The 24,150-nt window shown below is 41.6% G+C and overlaps 1 protein-coding gene across 3 annotated transcripts in view; it reads right to left on the bottom strand.

Annotated features, from left to right (window-relative positions):
• The window catches only part of LOC141144830 (cadherin-6-like), a 599,167-nt gene that overhangs the window by 239,243 nt on the left and 335,774 nt on the right, over window positions 1-24,150 (bottom strand). For all 3 annotated transcript variants that reach the window (XM_073630891.1, XM_073630890.1, XM_073630889.1), the window contains one exon: window positions 7,798-8,092. In XM_073630891.1, the coding sequence (XP_073486992.1) occupies window positions 7,798-8,092 (295 nt within the window). The remainder of the gene's footprint in view (window positions 1-7,797; window positions 8,093-24,150) is intronic.

The raw sequence follows: 24,150 nt of genomic DNA, 5'->3' as shown, positions 1-24,150 counted from the left end.
CTGAACTCTCCTCTTTGTCACACACAACTGAGAGGAACTGTTTTGCCTAGTTGGCAACCACTTGGATTTCCAACAGTTGAGTGACACTCACAGCATCTCCTTCACTGTGCTGCACAGGTCTTGTTGTCAAAGTGGACCTGTTGCCGTATTCAAGGGCCCCACGGTTTACAGAGCAGTTGCATCTATTTGTTTATTATTACTTCAGCGGTTCTATCGATCACCCTTTGTACAACCAGCCTGTTGGAAAATTTTCTCTCTACAGTGTACTCTGACGGTGTCAGTGAGAGGATTCCCCCATCCACATTGGGTGTGTAGATGGGGAAATTGAGTCATTTTCTTTTGTTCAACCTGCTTGTTGAATGAAAACAAAAATGGCTTATGTGGCCAGACTTAGTGTTACATAATTGTGTTACCTGGGATATGCATGCAAATCCAGCCTGCCTAGGAATGTCTCCTTCTCCAGACTGACACCAGCAATCAAGGAATTTTGGTATCTGCAAAACTCCCCCCAAGAACCTACCCAGCATTTGGGTCACTGCTTCCAGCCTGAGGGCTAACGAGAGAAGTACTAAGGCAGGGTGCTATAATGTTTTTAGGAGGCTATGTATAGCACCTTATTGAACCCTTCCACCAGCCATGATGAGCCATGATATTGCAATGAGAAGCGCAGAGATGTAATGAAAACAGAAACATTTTATTTAAAAATGTCATTAGCATGTTGATTGGTGGGGGAAGGAGGAACCAGAGAAGGCAAATAATAATTAAATGTCAGCTTCATTGTGCTTGATTTCTTGACTGTGCAGAAAAAAAACCCCTCCATCTTTGCATGGACAAGCAGGCACTGTGGACTCACGCAGTTATATTACATTATAGTAATGCAAAATAATGGATTTATTCTACAATTAAAAAGTGTTTTCCAGCCATTAATGACCTCATGTGCTTGCAAGCAGCTTATCTCTCATGGGATGCCCTCTATTTTATTGAGCAAGTGAAGTGCTAGAAAATGAATAGCGTTTTATACAATAAACGAATGAACCCCCACAATGTTGTGTTAAATAAGTAATACAGATTACAAATGCCCTGCCAGAAAGAGCGTGCTACATAATAATTACTTTTTGGATTAATCTGTGCATTCTAAACACAGATGTACAGCAGTTGTCAGATCTGCATATATCAATGGAGAGCTGTCCAAGTCACATTACAATGAAAAGTGAAACTCTCGCCCTTTATCTACAGCCATAAATCCCTAGAATTTATTTTATTCTTTCTTCTTACTGTAACATTCAAAAAAAGGCAGATTTCATGGAGAAAAAGCTCTTTGACTTATCACCTCTTTAAGAACATCGTTCACTAAATTAGAACTTCTAGCCTAGTTAAAAACATTCTTCTTATATGAGAAGCTGTGTTTCATTGACTATCCAAAGCCAGGAAGTTCCATATGACACATTGCCGTTAAAAAAACGGCTTTTTGCATAATTCCCTTGAACAGATAAACTTCTTTACACTAGCGCTCATTATACTCTAGTACATCATTATAATCTTCAATATGAAAATACCAATCCCTTTTTATCAACAGGAAAATGTCCCTTTTTCAGATATGTGCCATTTCCTGCACTTCTGATGTGCAAGGTTAAATATGTCAATCAGCTAATGAATGAATGCAGTGGCATATGGTGAAAAGTAGGGTAATGCACAGATAATTATGAAATGCTCTTCATTCATGTGATGCAGAGAGCGCGTTTCATTAAATGTATTACTTTAGCGCTGATGCACACAACAGGACATGCGGGGTATGAAAAAAAAAAAAACAGATATGAATGCCAACGTGTTTATCTGTGGCTCTAGAGCCCAGCTATATATTAAAAGCAAATACAGCTCTTTTTGTACTATGCCCTCCTAATTTATCCACACTGAGCACTGAGTATGTTTCAAAAAATTCCATTAGGTTAATAAGGCAGTATCTGTGTGCTTAAGAGAGAAACGAGTCAGACAAATCCTAGAAATCTTACCAAATCCTTGCAATTGTTCATCATAATAAACAGCTTTAATGCTGTCTAGATGAATACAGTGCACATTGATCTTCGCCAAGTTAATTATTTATTTATTTTTGCAGTAAATCACCTTCATAAATGTTTGTTTTTTTGATAGAAAAATATTAATAATTCATTCTGTTTCAAACAGATAAAACATTCATTTTGTCTCAAAAATATAAAAAAAATGTATTTTGTTTCATAATTGATTCCTGTTACTGAATGTCATTCTCAATGTATAGGCATTAGAGATTTCAAAGCTATAGGTTAACTTACATTTGTGGCTGGTATTATAAAGCCTTCTTTTGAATTTTACCAGGCGCTAAAAAAAAAAAAAAAATTGTAATATACATTAAATGGTTCAAAGCCTATAGTATGCCTGCATGACCACCGAGTCATAAGAGAAACGACAAACAGACACTTATGTGCACTTGGGTCATTATCTCTGTCTACAAAGCCAGCCCTAATGAGAACTAATTATCTGCTCTTCTTTCTATGCTGCAGTCTGGAAGATCAACGGATCTGATTTGTGCAACTATGTTTTACCATTGTTCATCTGTGCTGCTCCATTATAACAACTGTCATCATAAGAGCAGATACACACTTGTGAAAGCTCTGCCTTTGAACACTTTTATCGCTCTATTAAAACCTTCTTTTTTTTTGTACGAATTGCTGTTTCCTTTTAATCTTGATTATATGCTTCATTATACTGACTTGTAACAGTTGTGATTTTTTTTTTTTACCTTGTGATGTTTCTATTTTTTAGTTTTTTTTTTGTCCCTAATTGCTATGTTTAAACAATGTTTCTGACTAAAAGGCAAAAGTAAACATTCTATAATGATTTTCCCATTTTCCCATTAATTATAGCTTAAGAGGATTATTACAGTTCTCCAGAATATATTTTCCTCAAGAAAAGTCGCTTATACCCTTTGCACGTATATAACATATATATATGTTTTAGTAGGGATACACCTTTTTAAGCAATCTTATCTTGTGTCATAGACAAGTAAAAAAACTTTCAATTAATTTACTATTTATCTATATTTTATTTATTACAGATATTTATATAGCGTCAAAAATGTACACAGAACAGCACTAATGAAGCATGGGCCATATGTGTAGCTTGAAGTGTTCTGTAAAACTGTTACTTTTATTCATCCTGTACAACATAATACTGAGACATAATACTAAGACTATCATCTGTGAAGTGCACAGATGATAGCGGGTCGCACATTCTGGGACTCATCCATTCAGTAAATGTCTTGCATTCTTTCACAGATACAAGGCATTGTGTGATTGGAGAAAGGGAGACTGATGTTCATCTGCACCTCCTCCTTGAATAAGAAACGGCTGCACCTCACGTGGGCTCCAAGTAAAATTTATTGGAATATAAAAATATCCAAAATGACACCAGAGAACACCAGCAGTGGTCTAGGTAGACGCATTTCACACAACAGAAATTTGTTTAAACATTATAAGCACATTTTTGTTGTGTGAAACACATCTACCTTGACCACTGATCATTACTGATTAAGCACATTTCTGTTGTGTGAAACACGTCTACCTTGACCACTGATCATTACTGATTAAGCGCATTTCTGTTGTGTGAAATACATTTACCTTGGCCACTGATCATTACTGGTCAAGCACATTTCTGTTGTGTGAAACGTGTCTACCTTGACCACTGATCATTAATGATTAAGTACATTTCTGTTGCGTGAAAGGTGTCTACCTTGACCACTGATCATTAATGATTAAGCACATTTCTGTTGTGTGAAACGCATCTACCTTGACCACTGCTAGTGTTCTCTGGTGTCATTTTGTATATTTTGATATTCCAAAAAAGTTTACTTAGAGCCCACATGAGGTGCAGCTGTTTCTTCTTTTGACGATTTATCATGGAGGCGAGCCGGGCCAGCACTCAGATGTGTGTTCTAGTGGGTGTATCAGTTACACCTGGAGCGGGGAGTTCTTTTCACTTGGACCTCCTCCTTGAATGTCTTGAATTTTGTGAATAGAATGCAAAACACTTATTGAATTGATGAACTGCAGAGCATTATTAGCTTTTGTTTAGGGTTAGTTTAGGGTTTGGGTCAAGAAAAGATTTAATTTGTGATTAAAGATTGACAATATTTTAATACCACCTTATTCTAACAGCCCCCTCCCCTATACCTTTCCCCTTGCAATTTGTACAGTATACTTCAAATCAGCAGGTGTCCCAGGCCAGCATATGTGGCCAAAACCAGGGCACATGGTGCTCAGGACCTGTTTTGAGTTAGTGGGGCCCATTGGTTCTGAAAATGGATGGCCTTTCCCCCATAGGTCGCAATAGAGAAGTCCTCAACTTGCAATCCTGCATGGAGACATCTTTGGCTTAGGGCTTTGGAATAGAATCAGAGTGACGTCTGTGCAGGAATAGGTCCGAGATTCCATTTCTAGGTCATCCACTCTTCTAAGGTGTGAAGAATAGGGTATAAATAGCATTTGGCTTAAACTTATCCATACCATGGTATACATAGCATAAAGAGATCCAGATGCCAAAAAACCCTGTCCAAAATGAACCTGCCAGTATCAATCTGTTAATTTGTTTGGTTACAGTAGAATTTCCCAGAATTTTCATTCCTGCACTTGTAGATGACTTTCTTAGAGGTCTGCATTTACTTTTTTAAGGATAAATTACAAGCATACCTAGCAAAGTCTAAAGGTACGCCATGGATGCACTGGGGTTTATTTATCAAAAGCAAATAAACTGTGCACTCTGCAAGGGTGTTTGCTCCAGGGCTTAGTAAATGAGGTGACGCTTCATTTTGAAAAGATTACCCAATCACATGCAGGGAAAATAAAAATACAGCATTTTTGCTTGCATATGATTGGATGATGGAAGTCAGGAGAGCTCATTTGGTAAGCTCTGGGGCAAGTGCCCGTGCAGAGTGAACAGCACTTGCAAAGTGCACAGTCGATTTGCCTTTGGTACCCCACTGTTTCTTTTTACAACACCATAACTGACAATGTTATTGTAATAAATTTAGATTATACGCACTCAGTACACACTTTTCAGCAAAACTTCAGCAAACACACTAGAATTACAACCTATACACCCATTCCAAGAATTTCTGGAATAAAAGGCTTATGATTATAAATGCAATCCACTGTCTGATATGTCTGACACAAAATAACTGGTATAAGTTAGCAAAGGTATAGTATGTATAACACACTGAGCTGAGCAGATTACAGACTGTAAAACACATTTCACAAATGGAGTGATGTGCAGTAAGCAATGCATAGCATTGGGTAAAGAGTGAAGTGGTGTGGACACTATAGTCTATAAATATGTAAAGCACAGCAGAGTGCAGTAAGGAATAGACAGCACAGTGTACAGAGTGAAGCAGTGAGGAATACAAAATACACAGCACAGTGTACAGAGTGCAGTATAATAAAAGGTGTGGGGCACAGACTGGACCTGTATGAAGTACATAATGTACTGCACAGTGTACAGAGTGGTACAGTCGCCATTACAACTAAGGGAAACTGGCAGTGGAGCCTTCAGGCTTCACAGCCGGTTTGCTACTGTGCATGCGCAAGTCGCACAGTGCTTTCTGAATGGCCACCTCATCTTTTGGGACAAACACAGGTCCCAGAAGGCAGCGGGGGAGAAGGAGGAGGGCTCGCCGCAGAAGAGGAAATTACGTACTTCACTGCGGCCCGGCTGGGATTGAAGTACACCTTTGTACTTCTTAAAAGGTAGGAAAAATAAATAAATAGTAATATATATATCTGAAAACGAGGGGTGGTCTTTAGTTTGGGACCACCTTTTAAAGTTGGGTGGAACTTCGCTTTAAGTAAGAAGGGGAGCTGAGGGGGAGTTGCACTAAAAAGGTTTTGTTTTTGTTTTGTTTTTTTACCTTAATTCATAAAATACATTAATATATAAAAGAATTAATACATGAAAAAACACTAATACAAAGGGATACAGCTTAGTGGTAAGGGGTGGGTATTTGTGTATATCAAATAAAAATGTCTGCAAATTTGTAAGTGCTGGAAATTTAAGGGGTTTATAGTGGCGATACCATGTATGTGCGTTTCTGCAACTGTCCTACGTAAGTCCTGTAAAAATTGTCTATTGACTTCCCAGAACAGACAGTGCATGTGGCCACCCTCTGTGCAACAAGCATTTAATAGAAAGCAAAGCAGACTGCAAACCAAGAGCTCTCTGTGCTTCTCCACAGGACAAATTGTATGGTACAGAAGAATATAGAAAGCTTTCATAGGATGAATTTCAAGCAGAGCAGTATCTTCCTTCTTTCCAATAATATCCTTGAGGGAATCTGGCCACCTCTGGTCTGATAGCATCACATTGTATCTATCAATTCTGATAAATATGACAGAAAACAGAAACTTGTCTTAGTGCCCGTCCACACCAGAGTGCGGTGTGGCAAACCCACGTTCTGTGTGCATGTCCTGCACCATGTTCCAAACACACTGGGTGTGAGATCTGCTGTGGGTGTCAATATATTCCTAAAGACATCCCAAACACAGATGGCAAACGCAATGCGCTGGATCCCATTGTGCCGTATGCAATCCTGTTGCACGTTTTGCTTGTTTTTAAATTGCATGCACTACTTTTGGTGCAATCCAGTGTGATTTCAGCCCATTCAATGGAAAGGGCTGAAAACCACACAGAAATCGCAAAGAAACAGCTTGTTCCCGTGCGATTGCGGTGTGAACCGACACTTAAATTGGTTCTAAAGCCTACAATTTTTTACTTTAATGCATGCAAGGTAAAAAATGCTTAGACATCAGCATCCCTTTCACCCCCCCCCTTTTACTTACTTGAGCCCGCATTCGATCCAGCGCCTTGCACATCGCAGCTCTTCTCTCCCCTCACTTCCAGGTCTGGGGCATCGTAAGCCATTGGCTCCAAGTGCTGTCAATCAAAGCCAATGGCAAGGGAGCAGGGGGCGGGGCTGAGTCCTGCTGTCTGTGTCAATGGACACAGCAGTGCAACTCGTGAGCAAACAAGCATGAGTACAAACCATGGGAAGCACGGCACGAGACAAAGAAGAGGGGCCAGGAGTGCCGGTGGGGGGCCTGAGGAGGTTTGCGGCCACTCTGTGCAATTCTATTGTTTTTTTTTTTGTTTTTTAGAATTTTATAATTTTTTCTAAAAGAGACATATAGGGGGTTATTTACGAAAGGCAAATCCACTTTGCGCTACAGGTGCACTTGGAAGTGCAGACACTGTAGATCTGAGGGGGACATGCAAGGAAAATTAAAAACAGCATTTTAGCTTATACATGATTGGATAATAAAATCAGCAGAGCTTCCCCTCATTTCAGATCTACCCCTTAGATTTACAGCGACTGCACTTCAAAGTGCACTTGTAGTGCAAAGTGGATTTTCCTTTCGTAAATAACCCCCATACTGTCTTACTTACTGGTTGAATAGTCAAGATACCCTTGGTAAGAAAAGTGAGAGGTGTTCCCAAAGAAGGAGCATTGGTTTCCCTAAACTTGAATTTAAAATCTCTATTTACAAATCTCTATCTATCTATCTATCTATCTATCTATCTATCTATCTATCTATCTATCTATCTATCTATCTATCTATCTATCTATCTATCTATCTATCTATCTATCTCTATTAGACATAATAAAAATAATCAGACAATACATATTGTAGATAGCTAGAAATAACAACAGCTATAACACAGATACGTGTTACGTATTGTTAGACACGTTTCACAGGTTGTGTTGCTAGTCAGACTTACCAACTTCAGACATCTCTGGGACAGTGGCAGTGTAAAAGTCCTTAGTAAATTTGGGTTCATTATCATTAATGTCGTGGATCTTGATGAGAAACTCGGATTCAGGTTCTACAGGTCTTCCTGTTTTTTTGTTCACAGCTTGCGCACGTAATATATATGACGACTTCTCTTCCCTGTCCAGACGTTTTGTTGCTTGGATGTCGCCAGTGTTTTCATTGATTATAAATACATCCCCAGCTCCATCTCCAGACAAAATGTATTTCAATGTTCCATCCCCACTGTCCTGGTCTGAGTGTAACTGAAAAAAAAAAAAAACATAATATAAATAGTATTGGTAGTTGTGACTGTATATTTATTTTGTAGAATTGTGCTACTGCATTCTATCATAAAGCAGTGATCCATTATCATGATCAGAGAATTGGCTTGTTTTTAAACTAAAAAGCAGAGTATGGTAAACTTTGCCGAGCAGATATTTGCCATGGATCACCAATTTTCTGTTTGCTCTGCTATTGGATACAGTGTATTTAAAAGAGACCCCTTATTGTTGGCATGTGCATCATACAGCAACAATATGCTCCATCCTAAATTATTATTATTATTATACAGGATTTCTATAGCGCCAACAGTTTTCGCAGCGCTTTACAACATGGGGCAGACAGTACACTTACAATACAAATCAATACAGGAGGGATCAGAGAGCCCTGCTCGTTAGAGCTTACAATCTAGAAGGGAGGGTCAAGTGGAAACAGAAGGTAATAACTGTGGGGGATGAGCTGATGGAAAAAATGAAAATACAGTTGTTAGGTGTGGGTAGGATAGGCTTCTCTGAAGAGAAGGGTTTTCAGGGATCTTCTGAAAGCTAATGAAGTAGGAGATAAGCGGACAGATTGGGGTAAGGAGTTCCATAGGATTGGAGAGGCTTTGGAAAAGGCCTGGAGGCGAGCATGGGAGGACGTGACAAGGGAGCTAGAGAGCAGGAGGTCTTGAGAGGAACAAAGAGAGCGAGTAGGTTGGTATTTAGAGACTAAGCTAGTGATGTAGTTGGGGGCGAAATTGTGGATGGCTTTGTACGTAGTTGTTAGAATTTTGAATTTAATTCTTTGGCCAAGCGGAAGCCAGTGGAGGGATTGACAGAGAGGAGTGGCAGACACAGAGTGATTAGTAAGGTGGAGGAGTCTGGCAGCGGCATTCATAATGGATTGAAGAGGTGATAGACTATGTAGAGGTAAGCCAATGAGAAGGGAGTTGCAGTAGTCGAGGCGAGAGATGACCAGCGAGTGAATTAAGAGCTTTGTTGTGTCATTGGTTAGAAAGGGGCGTATTTTGGAGATGTTGCGGAGGTTGAGGCGGCAGGATTTGGACAGTGATTGGATGTGTTGCTTGAAGGAGAGTTCAGAGTTCAGAGTCTAGGACTATACCTAGAACCTTGGCATGTGGGGATGGGTTTATAGTTGTGCCATCGATTTTGACAGAGAGATCAAGGGAAGAGGCATATGGGGGAGGAAAAATTATAAGTTTGGTTTAAGGAAGTGGTGAGACATCCAGACTGATATATCTGAGAGTAAATTACTGATACGTGAGGAGACAGAGGGAGTGAGCTGAGGGGTAGAGAAATAGATTTGGGTGTCATCAGCGTAGAGGTGGTATTGGAAGCCATGGGAGGCTATCAGTTGACCCAGGGAGGCAGTGTAGATTGAAAATAGTAGAGGTCCAAGAACAGAACCCTGAGGGACCCCAACAGAGAAAGGAAGAGGAGAGGAGGAAGTAGAGTTATAAGAAACGCTAAAGGTGCGGTTGGATAAGTAGGAAGAGAAACAGCGAAGTGTACAGTCACGGAGACCAAAGGCGTGTAGTTTTTTGAGGAGGAGGGGGTGGTCAACCGTATCAAAGGCAGCAGAGAGGTCCAGGAGTAGGAGTACAGAATAGTGTCGATTGGCTTTGGCCGTTAGTAGATCGTTTGTTAGTTTAAGGAGAGCAGTTTCTGTGGAGTGTTGAGGACGAAATCCAGACTGAAGGGGATCAAGAAGGCCATTATCAGCGAGGTGGACGCTCAGTCGGTTGTAGACCAGACATTCGAGGAGTTTGGATAAGAAGGGGAGCAAGGAGATGGGGCATAGGTTGTTAAGATTGGATGGGTCCAGTGAGGGCTTTTTAAGTATGGGTCTGACAAGTGCATGTTTTAGAGAGTTAGGGAAGATGCCAGAAGAGAGGGAGAGATTGAAGATGTGGGTTAGAGAGTGTAGTATAGGGCCAGAGGGTGAACGTAGCATTTGTGAGGGAACAGGATCCAGAGGGCAGGTGGTAAGGTGGACATTAGCAAGTAGTTTAGCAACTTCATCAGTAGTGGTGGGGTTGAAAGAGGGAAATAATGATTGTGCCTGTGGGCATGAAGAGTAAAGCGTGGAGGGTGTCGGCACAGTAGAGATCTCAGCGCGAATAGTATCAATCTTCTGTTTGAAGTGATTGGCGATCTCCTGTGCAGTGAGTGAGTTGGCAGGTGGAGGCGGTGGAGGACGAAGTAGAGAGTTGAAGGTGGAGAAGAGTTGACGGGGACAGGATGATATGTTGCTAATGAGAGTGGTAAAATAGGTCTGCTTGGCAGAGAGGAGGCTGGAGTTGTATTTTGGCAGATTTATATTGGTATAAATCTCTCTGGGAAATAGTCTTACGTCACAGGCGCTCCAGAGCACGACTACGTTTTTTCAGACTTCTAGTATCATCTGTTTGCCAAGGTTGAAGGGGTCGGGGCTTGATTTTGTGTGTAGTGAGGTGGGCAAGTGAGTTCAGTGAGGCTAGAAGTGAAGCGTTGTACACAGAAGTGGCTAGGTTGGTGCAGGATAGGGGTGAGATTTTGTCGTAGAGGTTGTCGATAGCAGAGTAGAGAAGAGAAGGGTTGAGATGACGTAGGTTTCTGCGGGTAACTTTAAGGTGGTTGGAGGGAGAGGAGGTGAAGGAGAGGGAGAGAGTGAAATAAGGTGGTGATCAGAGAGAGGGGATGGATAGTTAGAGAGGTTGCATGGAGTGCAAAGGTGAGAGAACATGAGGTCAAGGATATTGCCTTCTGAGTGAGTTGGAGCATGTATAGACCTGTTGCCCAAATTTAATCAGATAGTGAGGGAATGGGGGATTTTGAGGTGGAATTTCCTGTGCCCTATGATATAATAAACCCAATAAGGGCTTATTAACCACTTCAGCCCCGGAAGGATTTACCCACTTCCTGACAAGGCTATTCTTTGTGATACGGCACTGCGTTGCTTTAACTGACAATTGCGCGGTCGTGCAACGTTGTACCCATACAAAATTGATGTCCTTTTTTTCCCCACAAATAGAGCTTTCTTTTGGTGGTATTTGATCACCTGTGTGTTTTTTATTGTTTGCGCTATAAACAAAAAAAGAGCGACAATTTTGAAAAAAAAACAATATTTTTTACTTTTTGCTATAGTAAATATCCCCCATTTAAAAAAAAAAAAAAAAAACATTTCTTCATCAGTTTCAGCCAATATATATTCTTCTACATATTTTTGGTAAAGCATGCTTATTATATTCCCCGTGGTACCTAAGGCGTTAATCCTGCGCATTGTGTAAAAAGGCTGTTTGATCCTGTCTTCTCTGACCTTCCCCTTCTACGACAGTCCCCAATCCATCTCCTCATAGTACAGAGCTTTGGGGGCACTCTGCACATGCTCAGTTGGGTGTGAATTGCTAGATAATTTTTATTTTGGGAGGATGCATGTGATCGGCACAGGGCCAATCAGACAGAAAGTCAAGGGTCATGCAGTCTCCTACAAGCTTTATCCCCCTTTCACACTACCACGACATCAAAGTCGTGCAATTTTGCTGTGATTTTACTACAATTTCAGGAAGACTTGAGGTCTATGAACCTGAACTTGCATCAAAGTTGGAGTTTGTGCAGGGACTACTTTGATGTCAGCACGACTTGAAGTCGTACTAATATGAATGGTTGTCATAGGACAAGTCGTACAAGTGTGAAAAGTGCCTTAACTAGTGCTCAGACACAAAAGTCACAAGACTGCTACATACTGTTGATAAGAAAAGGTATTTAGCAGTTTATATTTACGACAATAATTGCATTTCCATGTTCTGTGTACTGTGAGAGATCAGATATAGTGAATGCAGGGTCCTGGGTTTTCACTAATGCCCTGTACACACGATAGGATTTTCCGATGGAAAATGTGTGATAGGACCATGTTGTCGGAAATTCCGACCGTGTGTAGGCTCCATCACACATTTTCCATAGGAATTTCCGACGCACAAAGTTTGAGAGCTTGCTATAAAATTTTCCGACAACAAAATCCGTTGTCGGAAATTTCCGATCGTGTGTACACAATTCCGACGCACAAAGTGCCACGCATGCTCAGAATAAATTAAGAGATGAAAGCTATTGGCTACTGCTCCGTTTATAGTCCCGACGTACGTGTTTTACGTCACTGTGTTCAGAACAATCGGATTTTCCGACAACTTTGTGTGACCGTGTGTATGCAAGACAAGTTTGAGCCAACATCCGTCGGAAAAAATCCATGGATTTTGTTGTCGGAATGTCTGTTCAGTGTCTGACCGTGTGTACAGGGCATAACTCTTTAAGTAATTTGTATGGCATTTATAAATGATAACAAGAAAAGCAGTAAAATAGATCCGCTGCAGTCAGCAACAGACCCCCAACAACAATAGATCCCCCAGCTACAATAGACCCCCACAACAAAATACCCCACCCAGCAACATAGATCCCCACTGGCAACAATATAGCTCACAGAAGCCAGCATCAATAAACCCCCCAGCAGCCAGTAACAATAGACCCCTCCATAACAAAAGATCCTTCCTAACAACAATTGATCCTCCAGTAACAATAAATCCCCACCAGTAACACAACACCTAGACCACTCTACAATATATCCCCCAGCAACCAGCAACAATAGACCCTCCAGCACCCCTTTCCATTACATACGTATTAGTGCTGCAGGTGCTGGAACTGCCCCCCCTTTCATGCTGAAAAAAGGCCTGTTCATACCCCATACCAGTTCTGTTGAAGTAACATGAGTATTAGTCTCAGCCTAGCATGCAGCCTGTAAGAGAATAGCTTCTCATGTGCTGGGCTTTGTAACAGATTCACTTTGAATACTGTAAATGTACCTTAGAGGTCACAACAATCAAACATCTGACCAGAAAATCCAAAACATGACAATATGGCTGGCTAATATAATACTTGTAATACGATCTTTCAGATAATTCTACTACTTTAGGTCCAAATAAATTGAAAAAAAATATTTATAAATGTTAACATGGTACAAAATATAATTATTTGAAAGATACTGTAGGCATACAGTCCTGAGATTTACACAGCTGTGCACAGTATTGCCATGCAGGGCAGGGGCCGCAGTATACAGAGGAGCCGTGATCTGGGCACTGCAGCTTCAACATATATTTGCAAATGTGTGCTACGAAAACCCTCTGCTTTTAACATGAAATGTTAGACAGGGTCAACTTTGTTTGTTTTAGGCTAGCTGGTAAATGTTCTGGGGAATTTTTGTTTGTTTATGATGTGCATTGTCCTTCCATGTGCATCTTACAGCCAAAGCAAGTTAAAAATTAGGGTGGTTGCCATCTTTTTGTATAGCTTGTTTGCTTGGGGGGATCCGATCTTCCCTTGGTGTGGTTTCACTTTTCCTTACAGGTCTCCTCCACTTCCCCATCCTATGGCTGGCGGTATTTCCCGAGTCTGGCTCGGGGTGGTATTTCAGAACCAAAAGCGGTAATCCCGAGCCAGACTTGGGATCGCATCCGAGGATCCAGGAAGAGCTTACCTACCTTGTCTCCTGGAATCTGCGATGTCTCCCCGCAGTGTAAGCGGCTCGTCCTCCGCTCGATTCATCACAGAGCTGACGACGCACGGGGATGGAGAACGGCGCCAAATTCAAAAAGTAAAACACACACAATACATACAGTATACTGTAATCTTAAAGATTACATTACTGTATAAAATTATTTCACCTCCCTTTTGTCCCTAGTGGATTCTCCAGTGCCCTGCATGCAGTTTTATATTATAAAAACTGTTCTTTCTGCCTGGAAACTGGAGATTGTCCATAGCAATCAAAAGCGGTTTTAGACCAGCTAGAAAACAGGATAAACAGCGATCACAGAATTGAGCGATAGTGATTTGTGGGGAGATTCGTCACCAAACACTGAAAGTAATGACAGCGACAATTCTGCAACTGAGCAAATTTCAGTGTTTTTGATTTGATTACATTATTGAATAATTTTTATTATTATTATATTATTATTTGGTAATTATTTATAGTTATTTATTATATTATAATTTATGATTTTGTGTTTCAAACTTTATCATACCCGAGATGTCTACTAGACTTTGGTTTGGACAGATTTAAGTGAGTTATTCCTAAGAATTACAAACCTACAATATAAAACGCCAAATTTCCATGCAAAATAATGGTACAGCTTTCAGCACCAAAAATCTGAAATAATCATACCGCCAGGGAGGTTAAAGGAGAAACAGCACAACAGTGAGTTTATTTGTCTTTCACACTGCCCTCCTGTTGTCAGCATGTTCTTTGCCCTGATGCCTGATTAGTAGACAAATAACTTCCACACTACCCTCACTAACCCCTTCTCTATCTAAAACAAATAGCAGCTGTAATTTTTTTTAAAAATCTTAACAAGATTTCGACAAACCTTAATAAAAAACATTGAACAAGGAAAAAAAAAAAAAAAAAGTTAACAAGACAAAATGGGGTAGATTTGCTAAAACCAAGGCACTCAGAATCTGGTGCAGCTGTGCTTGGTAACCAACCAGCTTCTAAGTTTTGTTGGTGCAATTAAGCTTTTACTATAAAACAAGGAAGCTGATTGGTTTCTATTCAGAGCTGCACCAGATATTGCACACTCCAGTTTTAGTAAACAACCCCCTATATTTCACAGCAGCACCAGGTATTAAAAGCAATAAATACATTATTACTGGTACTGTACAAAGGATCTAATATAAATATATAAAAATCGAAATATAAAAATAAGTAAATTATATATATATATATATATATATATATATATATATATATATATATATATATATATACATATATGTATATATATGTATATATATATATATATATATATATGTATATATGTATATATATGTATATATGTATATATATATATGTATATATATGTATATATATATATATATGTATATATATATATATATATATATATATATATATATATATATATACATACGGACACGGGTAACATTTATAGTTAAGATAAGATTTACCACCTATCATGGACCTGGGAGTGTGGACTTACCACATGAAATGGACCTGAAAGTGTGCCTTGGTCTGATGGACGGTATACCAAAATAAGGGGGCAAAAACATTCAGGTATGGGTATAGTATTTCATTAGTTTTCAGTTGTTATTGAGCTAATTTAGTAAATGCCTGTTCCATCTCCACTTGAGGATTAGGGATGTAACGGGCGAAGCAGGCTGACTTTCACCTGCCGAGTCTTTTAATGACGTGGTCCGGGACCCCGTGGTGGGATGCCTCCAAGGCTGCTCCTATGCGGAAGGAGTGGCCGGAGTACTGGCTGGGATTAAGGCGAAGGTTGCAGAGTAGAATCCTTATGTGTTTCACGAACTGACAGGCACTTAAGGGTTTGACTGGGAACGGTAAAAGGGGACTGGAGTCCGGTTGTTCAGGCAGGAGTGACAGAAGATTATTGAGTACGGTGACTGGACACCAGCTATTATTGGTTTTGTAAAGGTGAATGTCCACTCCAGAGCCTGCCTGCTGGGTCTTAGAAACCGCAAGGTGGAGGATGAAGTGGTCTTGGTAGCGGACCAAGTGCTGTCTGCGTAGCACTTAGCCTGCAGGGTTGCTACAGGTAAATTCGCCAGGTCGCAAAAACCCGTAGTAGGCCAAGTATATGGCTGCTTGTAGGGCCATACTGGGGAGAAGACCAAACGGTGAAGTAGTCAGGATAGTCGACATACCCCTAAAGATGGCCCCCGTTATGGGTAAGCGTTTGGCACTGACCACCGGTTGGTGTTTCTGGGTGCCGCGTAGCATGGCTCGCATAGCTCGCATAGCGTGGGATGTGAATAGGTAAGACTTTGCGGGGTCTTGTAGAGTCAAGAAATGTTGTATACCGGCTAGGTATAGCCGAATAGTGTTATAGGATAAGGTCAGCTGAGTATGGCAATATGAAATGAAGGCCAGTACGTGCTTGACATCTGTTGTATCTTCGGAGCAGTGTGCCAGGAATTTATTGAATGCACTCCAAGCGGTCTGGTAGGCTTTTAGTGTGTTATGGGACAGTGAGTAGTTGATGAGCTGGGTCGCTCCTTGTAGGTGTTGTGCTAGTCCAGGGTCAGCTGAGACCAGACGGGGATAAGGGCTGACACTGGATCGGCTCCGGGCACCTGATTAAAAAAGGAAGTATAGCTAAAGCGTGACAGTGCGTCTGCTGCTATGTTGTACTTTCCTGGAATAAATGAACATTGGAAATTAAACTGATGTTGTAAAGCCAGTTGTACCAGTCTGCGCAGGAAGGACATGACTGCGAGGGATTTGGACCTGCCTTTGTTGATAATATCTGCCGTGGCCTGATTGTCGGTGGTGAAGACCACGGTTTGCCCTGTCCAACGATGACCCCAGAGCTGTGTGGCTGCCACGGATAGAGTTCGAAGAGGGATGATGTTCGAGTGAAGCCAGGTATTAACAGTATCTGTGAAGGCCAGGGCCCTGAAAACCATTGGTGGCCATAAATTGCCGCGAAGCCTGTGGAAGCTGCAGCATCTGTCACTACTTGGGGTGAAAGGGACGAGACCGTAGGTATGAATAGGGATATACCATTCCAGGCAGAAAGGAATTCCTCCCACATGGATATGTCCACTAATGCGGCGGTATCTAGTTTGAGGATCTGATCAGGGTCCTGTGTTTGTGAAAGGAATACCAGCAGACGTGACACAAAGGTGCGACCCTGTGGAATGATTCGCATGGCGAAATTAAGCATTTCTAGAAGAGATTGCAGTTGCTTCTGGGTACACCCCCTAGTGTGAGTGAATTCTCGGAGGACTGCTCTGATACGGGTTAGTTTGTCGAGGGGGAGGCTGGCCTGCATAGTGCAAGTGTCTAAGTTCTCCTAAGAAAGGTGATGGTGTGTGCTGAGCCGTCGACTTTATGTTCGGCGATGGGAACATTAAGATTTCCGAATACAACTCTCAGTTTGACGAGATCTTCTGGGGGCATGCTGGGTGGTTCTATTAGTAAGAAGTCATCCAGGTAATGGATGACCTCTTGACATTGAGCTTTGTGCAATAGTATCCAGGTGAGGGACTGAGCGAATGTGTGGAAGAACCAAGGTCTACTCTTCGAACCAAAAGTTAATTTGGTGGCAAAGTAGTATGCCTCCTTCTACTTGATGCCATGCCAGCACCAAAGGGACGGGTGGATAGGTAGGAGCTTGAAGGCATCCGAGATGTCGGCTTTGGAGAGCCAGGCGCCTGCACCTGCTTTGATAATCGCTTAGATTGCCATATTGACGGAGGAATATTTCAGGGAGAACTCTTCGGAGGGGATTAGGGAATTGAGACTGGGGATGTGGGAAGAATGAGGCGCAGACAAGTCGTACACCAGACGTAATTTATTAGAGAACTTGCCCTTGACAAGCCCAATAGGGCTGACTCTCCAAGTACTGAAAGGGGGCTGAGTGAAGGGGCCTATAATGAAATCTCGGTCTATTTCTGCTTGTAAGAGGCAGTCTATGGCCTGCTCGTCAGTGGCCGCTGAGCGGAGATTCCTGCATTCGTAGGTAGTATGGGGCAGAGAAATGAAGCCGGTGTGAATCCCTGCTGTGAATCCCTGGATAAAGTAGGTGGCCAGGGAGCGAGTGGGGTGTGAAGTGAGGTAGAACCCTAGCCACAGGACACTGACTCAGCTTAGTCATGCCCTCTTCTGTTGTTTGACTTCGCACAAATTCCTTGGATGTGCCCTCTGGCATAGGGTGCAGATGTGGAGCAGGCGACAATGACTGAGGTTGCAGGATCCGTAATTATAGTTGTTGCAGATCGTTGCTCCTCCCATGGTTCGGACTGGGCGTCCGAATTTGTCCACCTGAGGCGTTTGTGCAGGGGCTGACTGGCCCTGAACTATATCGGAGGTAGAGGGGAATTCGAAGGGGCGTCTGATTGGCATTGGCTCACCAGGTGGCGGTGTGGGTGGAGGACCGGCAAATCGCACACAGTGGTGAGCGCAAGCCGGCAAAGTGGCAACAGAACAGCTCTGTATCCATAAGGCTCCAATTTGTGGTTGTCTGAAATTGTGTGAGCCTGGCTGCTGCCTTTGCGGAAAAAGAACGGTGATAATCATAAAAAGAAAATCCTCCATACTTGTAGCCCAGGTCTACTACAGTATGGAGGTATAAGTCCAGCTCTTCTCTCCTGCTGGGAGCGGCTGAACATAGGACATCCCTCAGCATGCTGAAGGCCAATGTGAATTCCGGGATGGATAACTTCCGGTTGAGCCTGGGGTCTTTGGCCTTAAGGACCACTGACACGTCACCCCAGGTATAGGCTTTATTTTCCGCCAGATCATGGACAGAAATGAGGAGAGAAGCAAGGTTGACGTCCCTGCCGTCCAGGATGTCCTTCCTGATGCTGGCTGGAACCAAATGGTAGGGGTAGACAATGGGGCTCCACCCTGTGGTACCTGCAGGTAGGGGTGTCAAAACCTGGATTGCGGTCGGGTCAGGAATGACAGTGGCCGGGCGAGCCTCCAGGAGTGCCACTCTGGTTTGTACATCCATGACTGAGGTAGACAAGTATGATACCATGGTGTGGAGTTGTGAGATGGCGGAAGATATTGACTGGAGGGACGCCTGCTGGGCCCTGCTGCGGCTGGTGGGAGGAAGAGGAGCTTGAAGAGCTCGCCTTTCCTAGCTGTAGTAGAGAAGGGCATGCCTCTGCGTCTTAGCTCTGCCGTCAACTTGGGGATAGTCCATCCCCTGAGGGACTGCACACTGCCGCTCTCTGAGACCGGAGAAGGTAACAGAGGTCTTCGCTGCCGGCCTGGGACATGGTTGATCTAGATAAGATATCCTGTCCTTGGGGTCGTGTTTTGGTCGACTGGAACTTGTTGGGGGTGACATGAATTTCAAGTTTGCTTCTTTTCCCTAAAAAGGCATACGTACCCAGCTTGTGCTCTTTTGGGTTTTTTTTTTTTTTTACCTGGGGGGATATCATCCAACCTGGTGCAGGGTGGACCTACTGAACTTGACTGACCTGGAGGAAAATGAAAAGGTGACAACTCGTGAAGGGTTTGCTTAACTAACTTGAAGAAGTAAATTGTATGGTGATTTAAACTACAGGTGTATGGAACAAAATAAATGAGTGAAATGTGACTGCCTGGATGGTGGCACGAATCGGTATGCTGCGACTGCGACAAGCTACGAATTGAACTGTGGGGCCTGGCATGAAACGAGGCCAAGACTGTTGTGGCCTACCGATGAATCGATACCTCACGAATGCCCAAGATTCGAATCTTAAGTGCGGTGTATCGACAATGAAATGAATGAAATGTTTGTCTTGATCATGAAATAAATAAAACATCTTGCCATGACAGAAGCCTGGCTCAGTCATGCCGCGACTGCGACTGACAGCGAACCGGACTCTGGAGCATGTATTGAAATGAGGCAACAGAAAACATTGGTGCACACCGGAACGAATCGGTGCATCTTGGATGCGACTGGATTTGAATCGGAGCGCAGTATGTAACAATGAAATGAATGAAATGTTTTGCCCTGACAGAGGCGTGAATCGATTGTGCCGCCACTGCGACTGACAATGAACTGAGCTCTGGTACAGGTATTGGATAAGGCGAAACAACTGAGGCACACCGTAATGAATCGTTGCATCTTGGATGCGACTGGATTCGAAACGGGGGCACGATATGTGGCAGTGAAATGAATGGTAATTAATTCCCATGACAGAGATGCGGATCAGTCGCCCGGCATCTGCGACTAACCATGATCCAGACTCTGGAGCATGTGCTGAAATGAGGCCAAGCAACTGGGGCACACCGTAACGAATCGGTGCATCACAGATGCAACTGGATTCGAATCGGAGCGTGGTACGTGACAGTGAAATGGTTTTGATTTGCCATGACAGAGGCTAGAACCGATCATGCCACTGTTGCGACTGACTACAAATCGGACTCTGGAGCATGTACCGAAATGTGGCAAATACCTGGGGCACGCTGAGACGAATTGGTGCGTTTTTCAATGCGACTGGATTGGTATCGGAGCATGATACGTGACAGTGAAATGATGGCCATGACAGAGATACGAATTGGTGAGCCGTAACCTGCGACTGACAACAAATCTGACTCTGGAGCATGTACTGAAATGAGGCTGTAAGCAACTGGGGCACATCGGAGCAAATAGGTGCATCTTTAGATGTGTTTGGATTCGAATCGGAGCACAGTACGTGACTGAAATGAATGAAATGATTCGAAATGGTTTGAAATGCTTGAAATGCTTAGAAATGTTCTGAAATGTGAAATGAATTAGTATCGAACTGACACGAGTCAATATAGAGAATTTTGCGAATGACAACAGCTTGTCTTATGAAGCATGGTAAACAGTTTTTTAGACATGCCTGAATGAAGCGACATCTGCGTTGCGGTGGGGTAAAAATAATGAAATGGCTAACATAACGATGGTACAAGTGGTATGCATTATGATTACGTTGTGAATTTGCGAGTGATTCATAAGTTTGATATCACGGTTTAGTGACATGATATCTAACAATGCGTGAAATAAAAACGTCAGCCGAAACTCTGCCTGCGACAGCCGAGCCAGACGCGGTGTACGAAAATACAAATCGGTAATGAGGACCTCGATGCTCTCGAACACGGAAATTTTGTGAAGACGGGAACTCACAAACACGAGAACTCACGGACGCTGAGTTTCGAATAGTCGGCCTAGTGACGTAGTATCGCGCACAGGAAACCGACAAATACCACAGGCGAGCGGGCTGGTTAAATACCCCCCGGGCTCCTCCCATAAATTCAGGCCACAATACTGGCCTTCCTACATATATATATATATACATTAAAAAATGCTTATTTTATAAAATCATCACCCAATTGTCTCCCTGTGCTGCTTCTCCCTCCCACTCTGAGAGCTCTGCTGCAGAGTGACTGCAATAACCTTAATTTAGATACTGCTTACAGAAAAATGCATTTAATGTATACATGATTATATAGCTGTTAAATTGCCTTTTTTAAATCTTCTTTAGCCCTTATGGTTTGTTCATAAAAAATACTTATTTAGTAAGGTGGTGCTCTGATAAAAAGTATATACTGTAACATTAATGCAAAGCGACCAATCAGAATCAAGTTATTTTATCAGGAATGGGAAATCTGAAATCTGATGATCCTTACTTAATCGGCTTACTAATTTACTTAGGTGTACTCAATATACTAGTTATGCCCTGTACATATGATCGGAATTTCCGTCAGAAAAATCATGGATGGTTTTTCCGATGGAATTCCGCTCAAGCTTGCCTTGCATACACACGGTCACACAAAAGTCCTCTGAACTTTCAACTGCCATGAACGCGGTGACGAACACTACAACCAGCCGAGAAAATTAAGTTCAATGCTTCCGAGCATGCGTCGAATTGTTTTCGAGCATGCGTAGGAATTTTGCGCATCGGAATTGCTACAGACGATAGGAACTTTTTCCGTTGTTAAACAACAATCTTACGACGTTATTTCTCTTCTATTTGTCCTGTACATTACCTAGTACAGCTGATGCTATCTATTTTATGAATAATAAAGTAGCAAAGGTCACAGACTGTCACAAAATCTATGTAGAGTATGTCTCTTTATGCCACCCTATTCAATCTGTCTGTGTGTGTGTGTGCATAATTGATTATTTTCAGATCCCACATAGCTACTGGACATATAAAAGTTGTTTAGACACCATGTCTGTCTTTTTCTGCAACAATGGCAGAAACAATTATTTCACAAAGTCTAAAACAAAGAGAGAATCAATATATGGACAGTAGGGATGGGATTTCAGTTAATTTATGTCTATTTCTCCGATTCACATCAGCACTTTCCAATCTTACACCAAATCCCAGATATAAAAGTGCAAAAAATGTCTATATCATATTATACTCCTAGAATATGGATGAACTATAGAGCCCATTAATAATATTTTTAATTAAACTCTGACTGGTAATGTTCTTCATTTTAATTGAAAAATAAATATACATGCAATAAAAATGAATATGTGGTTATTTGTCATCTCTAATTTAGCTAGGTCAGTAACTTCCAGGATTTAAAATAATAGAGACATTTTTTGGGCTTCAAATGTAGACAAACATTTGACAATTTTATTCAATTCCATTAAACCACAATGGCGAATACAAATATAACATTCACTAATCAGAACCCAATAATAAAAAATTTACAGGCTGCTAAGGTCTACTGCACTTTGTACATCATTGAAGAGATATACTAAGTTCTGGAAATTGAACATGATCACTAAATTGCTGCATTTAAATCCAAATTGGCCACAGAAGGGCAATAATAGGGACTTGTTTCCATACTGCGTCCAAAGTTAGGCCTACAGGAAAAAAAGCAATTCCAGAATGTAAAGTATAACAGTCAATAATTGCGTATTTAACTATCTGGCAGAACTATCAAACTAAGTTAGACTAAAGAGAAATAATATCACAATTAACAAAGTTTACCAATACATTTCCAAATTCGTTGGTGGCACTTCATTTCATGGAATGAGGCAACTTCTCCTGCTCTCATTATGCCAGCAATCACACTAAGTGCTTAGATTTGCAGCAAATAAATTATCCTAAGAGGTGATTTTTTATTGAGAATGACATGCCTTTTTTCTTAAATCAATTTGTTTTACCTTTTTTTTAAGGATAAGTCCATCTTTTGCAAAAATGAATAAATCAATAAATTATTATTATATTATAATAATAGCACCACATTTGCAGAAAAAAAAAACATACACTTATTTTTTTTTTCTTTTCAAATGATCCTGAAATGCATTGCAACTCCAGTCAGATGATCACAGGTGCAATGCACAGGCTCCTGCAGTCTCTTCCTTCAGCTCCTTGTCTGTATCGGGGTATGGGCTTTCAGTTGCAGAGCTTGAGTGTCAATGAACTATGAGTGCAAGGATCACTGCACTTGTGCTCCATTGATATCTACAAGTCTGTATGGTAGATAGGACTTGTAGTTTATTCATTTACAGATCTCCATGAATGAATGAATGATGTGGCTGTGTGGCCCTGCACAGTTGTGCATAATTGAAACCTGACAGCTTTTGTCAAGCATAAGAACCCCCACACAGCATTGAGAGGGGATGGGGGTAGGTTTGGGGTGTGGGGGGCAGATTATCACCATGATACATGCTACTTGCTAAATATGGATGTGCTCTAAAAAGGTGAAGTTAGTCTTTAATGCTTTATTACTTCTCAGTGGTGCCTATCTTCTGAAGCTTTTGGCTTAGCTCACATAGGTGGCAAAAGGGCAATAAAAACACTGATCACTCATCTGTTTGACCACACACTGACAAAATAATACATATTATTTCTAATCAGGCTAATCAGGTCCTTTTACATGGTGGCAGGCGTGATGTTTTTCTTAGTGGTGCAGCAAATTTAACATGGAATGTCATGTTTGCCAGGCATTGTAATTTGCCAAAGGTGCCCTTGAAGTCAATGCAAAATCCCCCTTGAGATTGGGAAATGACAAGCATTTAGGTGGCCGCAGTATCAATCCACCACAGATTGCTTCTGGGGGGAAGTAAATTTACCTCTCATGTAAATAAGTCCCTTTTGCAGCTACTTAGTTGCTACATGTATGTGCTGCAGTGATAGTTGCATGGCATTTACTAATGGTGACAACAGGGGACCACGCCTGTAAAATGTGTAGTTTTCATGGTAAATGCTTATGGGTGACAAGCCACGAGGACATTCGTGAGCCAAGAACAAAGCAGTCTCACCTATAACAGAAAGCAGGTATTGCTCTGAGCTTCTTCTTACATGTTTATCAAGACCAGTTTTGTTGAAAAAAATCTTTTTGTTAATAAAGCCCAACAGCTAAAGCTCAAAACCCCATGTAATTAAATGTGCCTGAAAAGCCCCCCCCCCCTTTCACCCAGCTCTTTATTCAGATAGATTTAGTCACAAGGCTACAAATTAGTTTTCCATGTGCATATGCTTTTTTAAAAGTGCATTTTTAGTATAAAAGTTTTGTACAAATAATAACAAATAATATAAAAGATTGCTTCAAA

This window comes from Aquarana catesbeiana, linkage group LG05 (genome assembly GCF_042186555.1).
Source record: "Aquarana catesbeiana isolate 2022-GZ linkage group LG05, ASM4218655v1, whole genome shotgun sequence".
NCBI lineage: Eukaryota > Metazoa > Chordata > Amphibia > Anura > Ranidae > Aquarana > Aquarana catesbeiana.
This window is presented reverse-complemented; position numbering and strand designations above follow the sequence as displayed.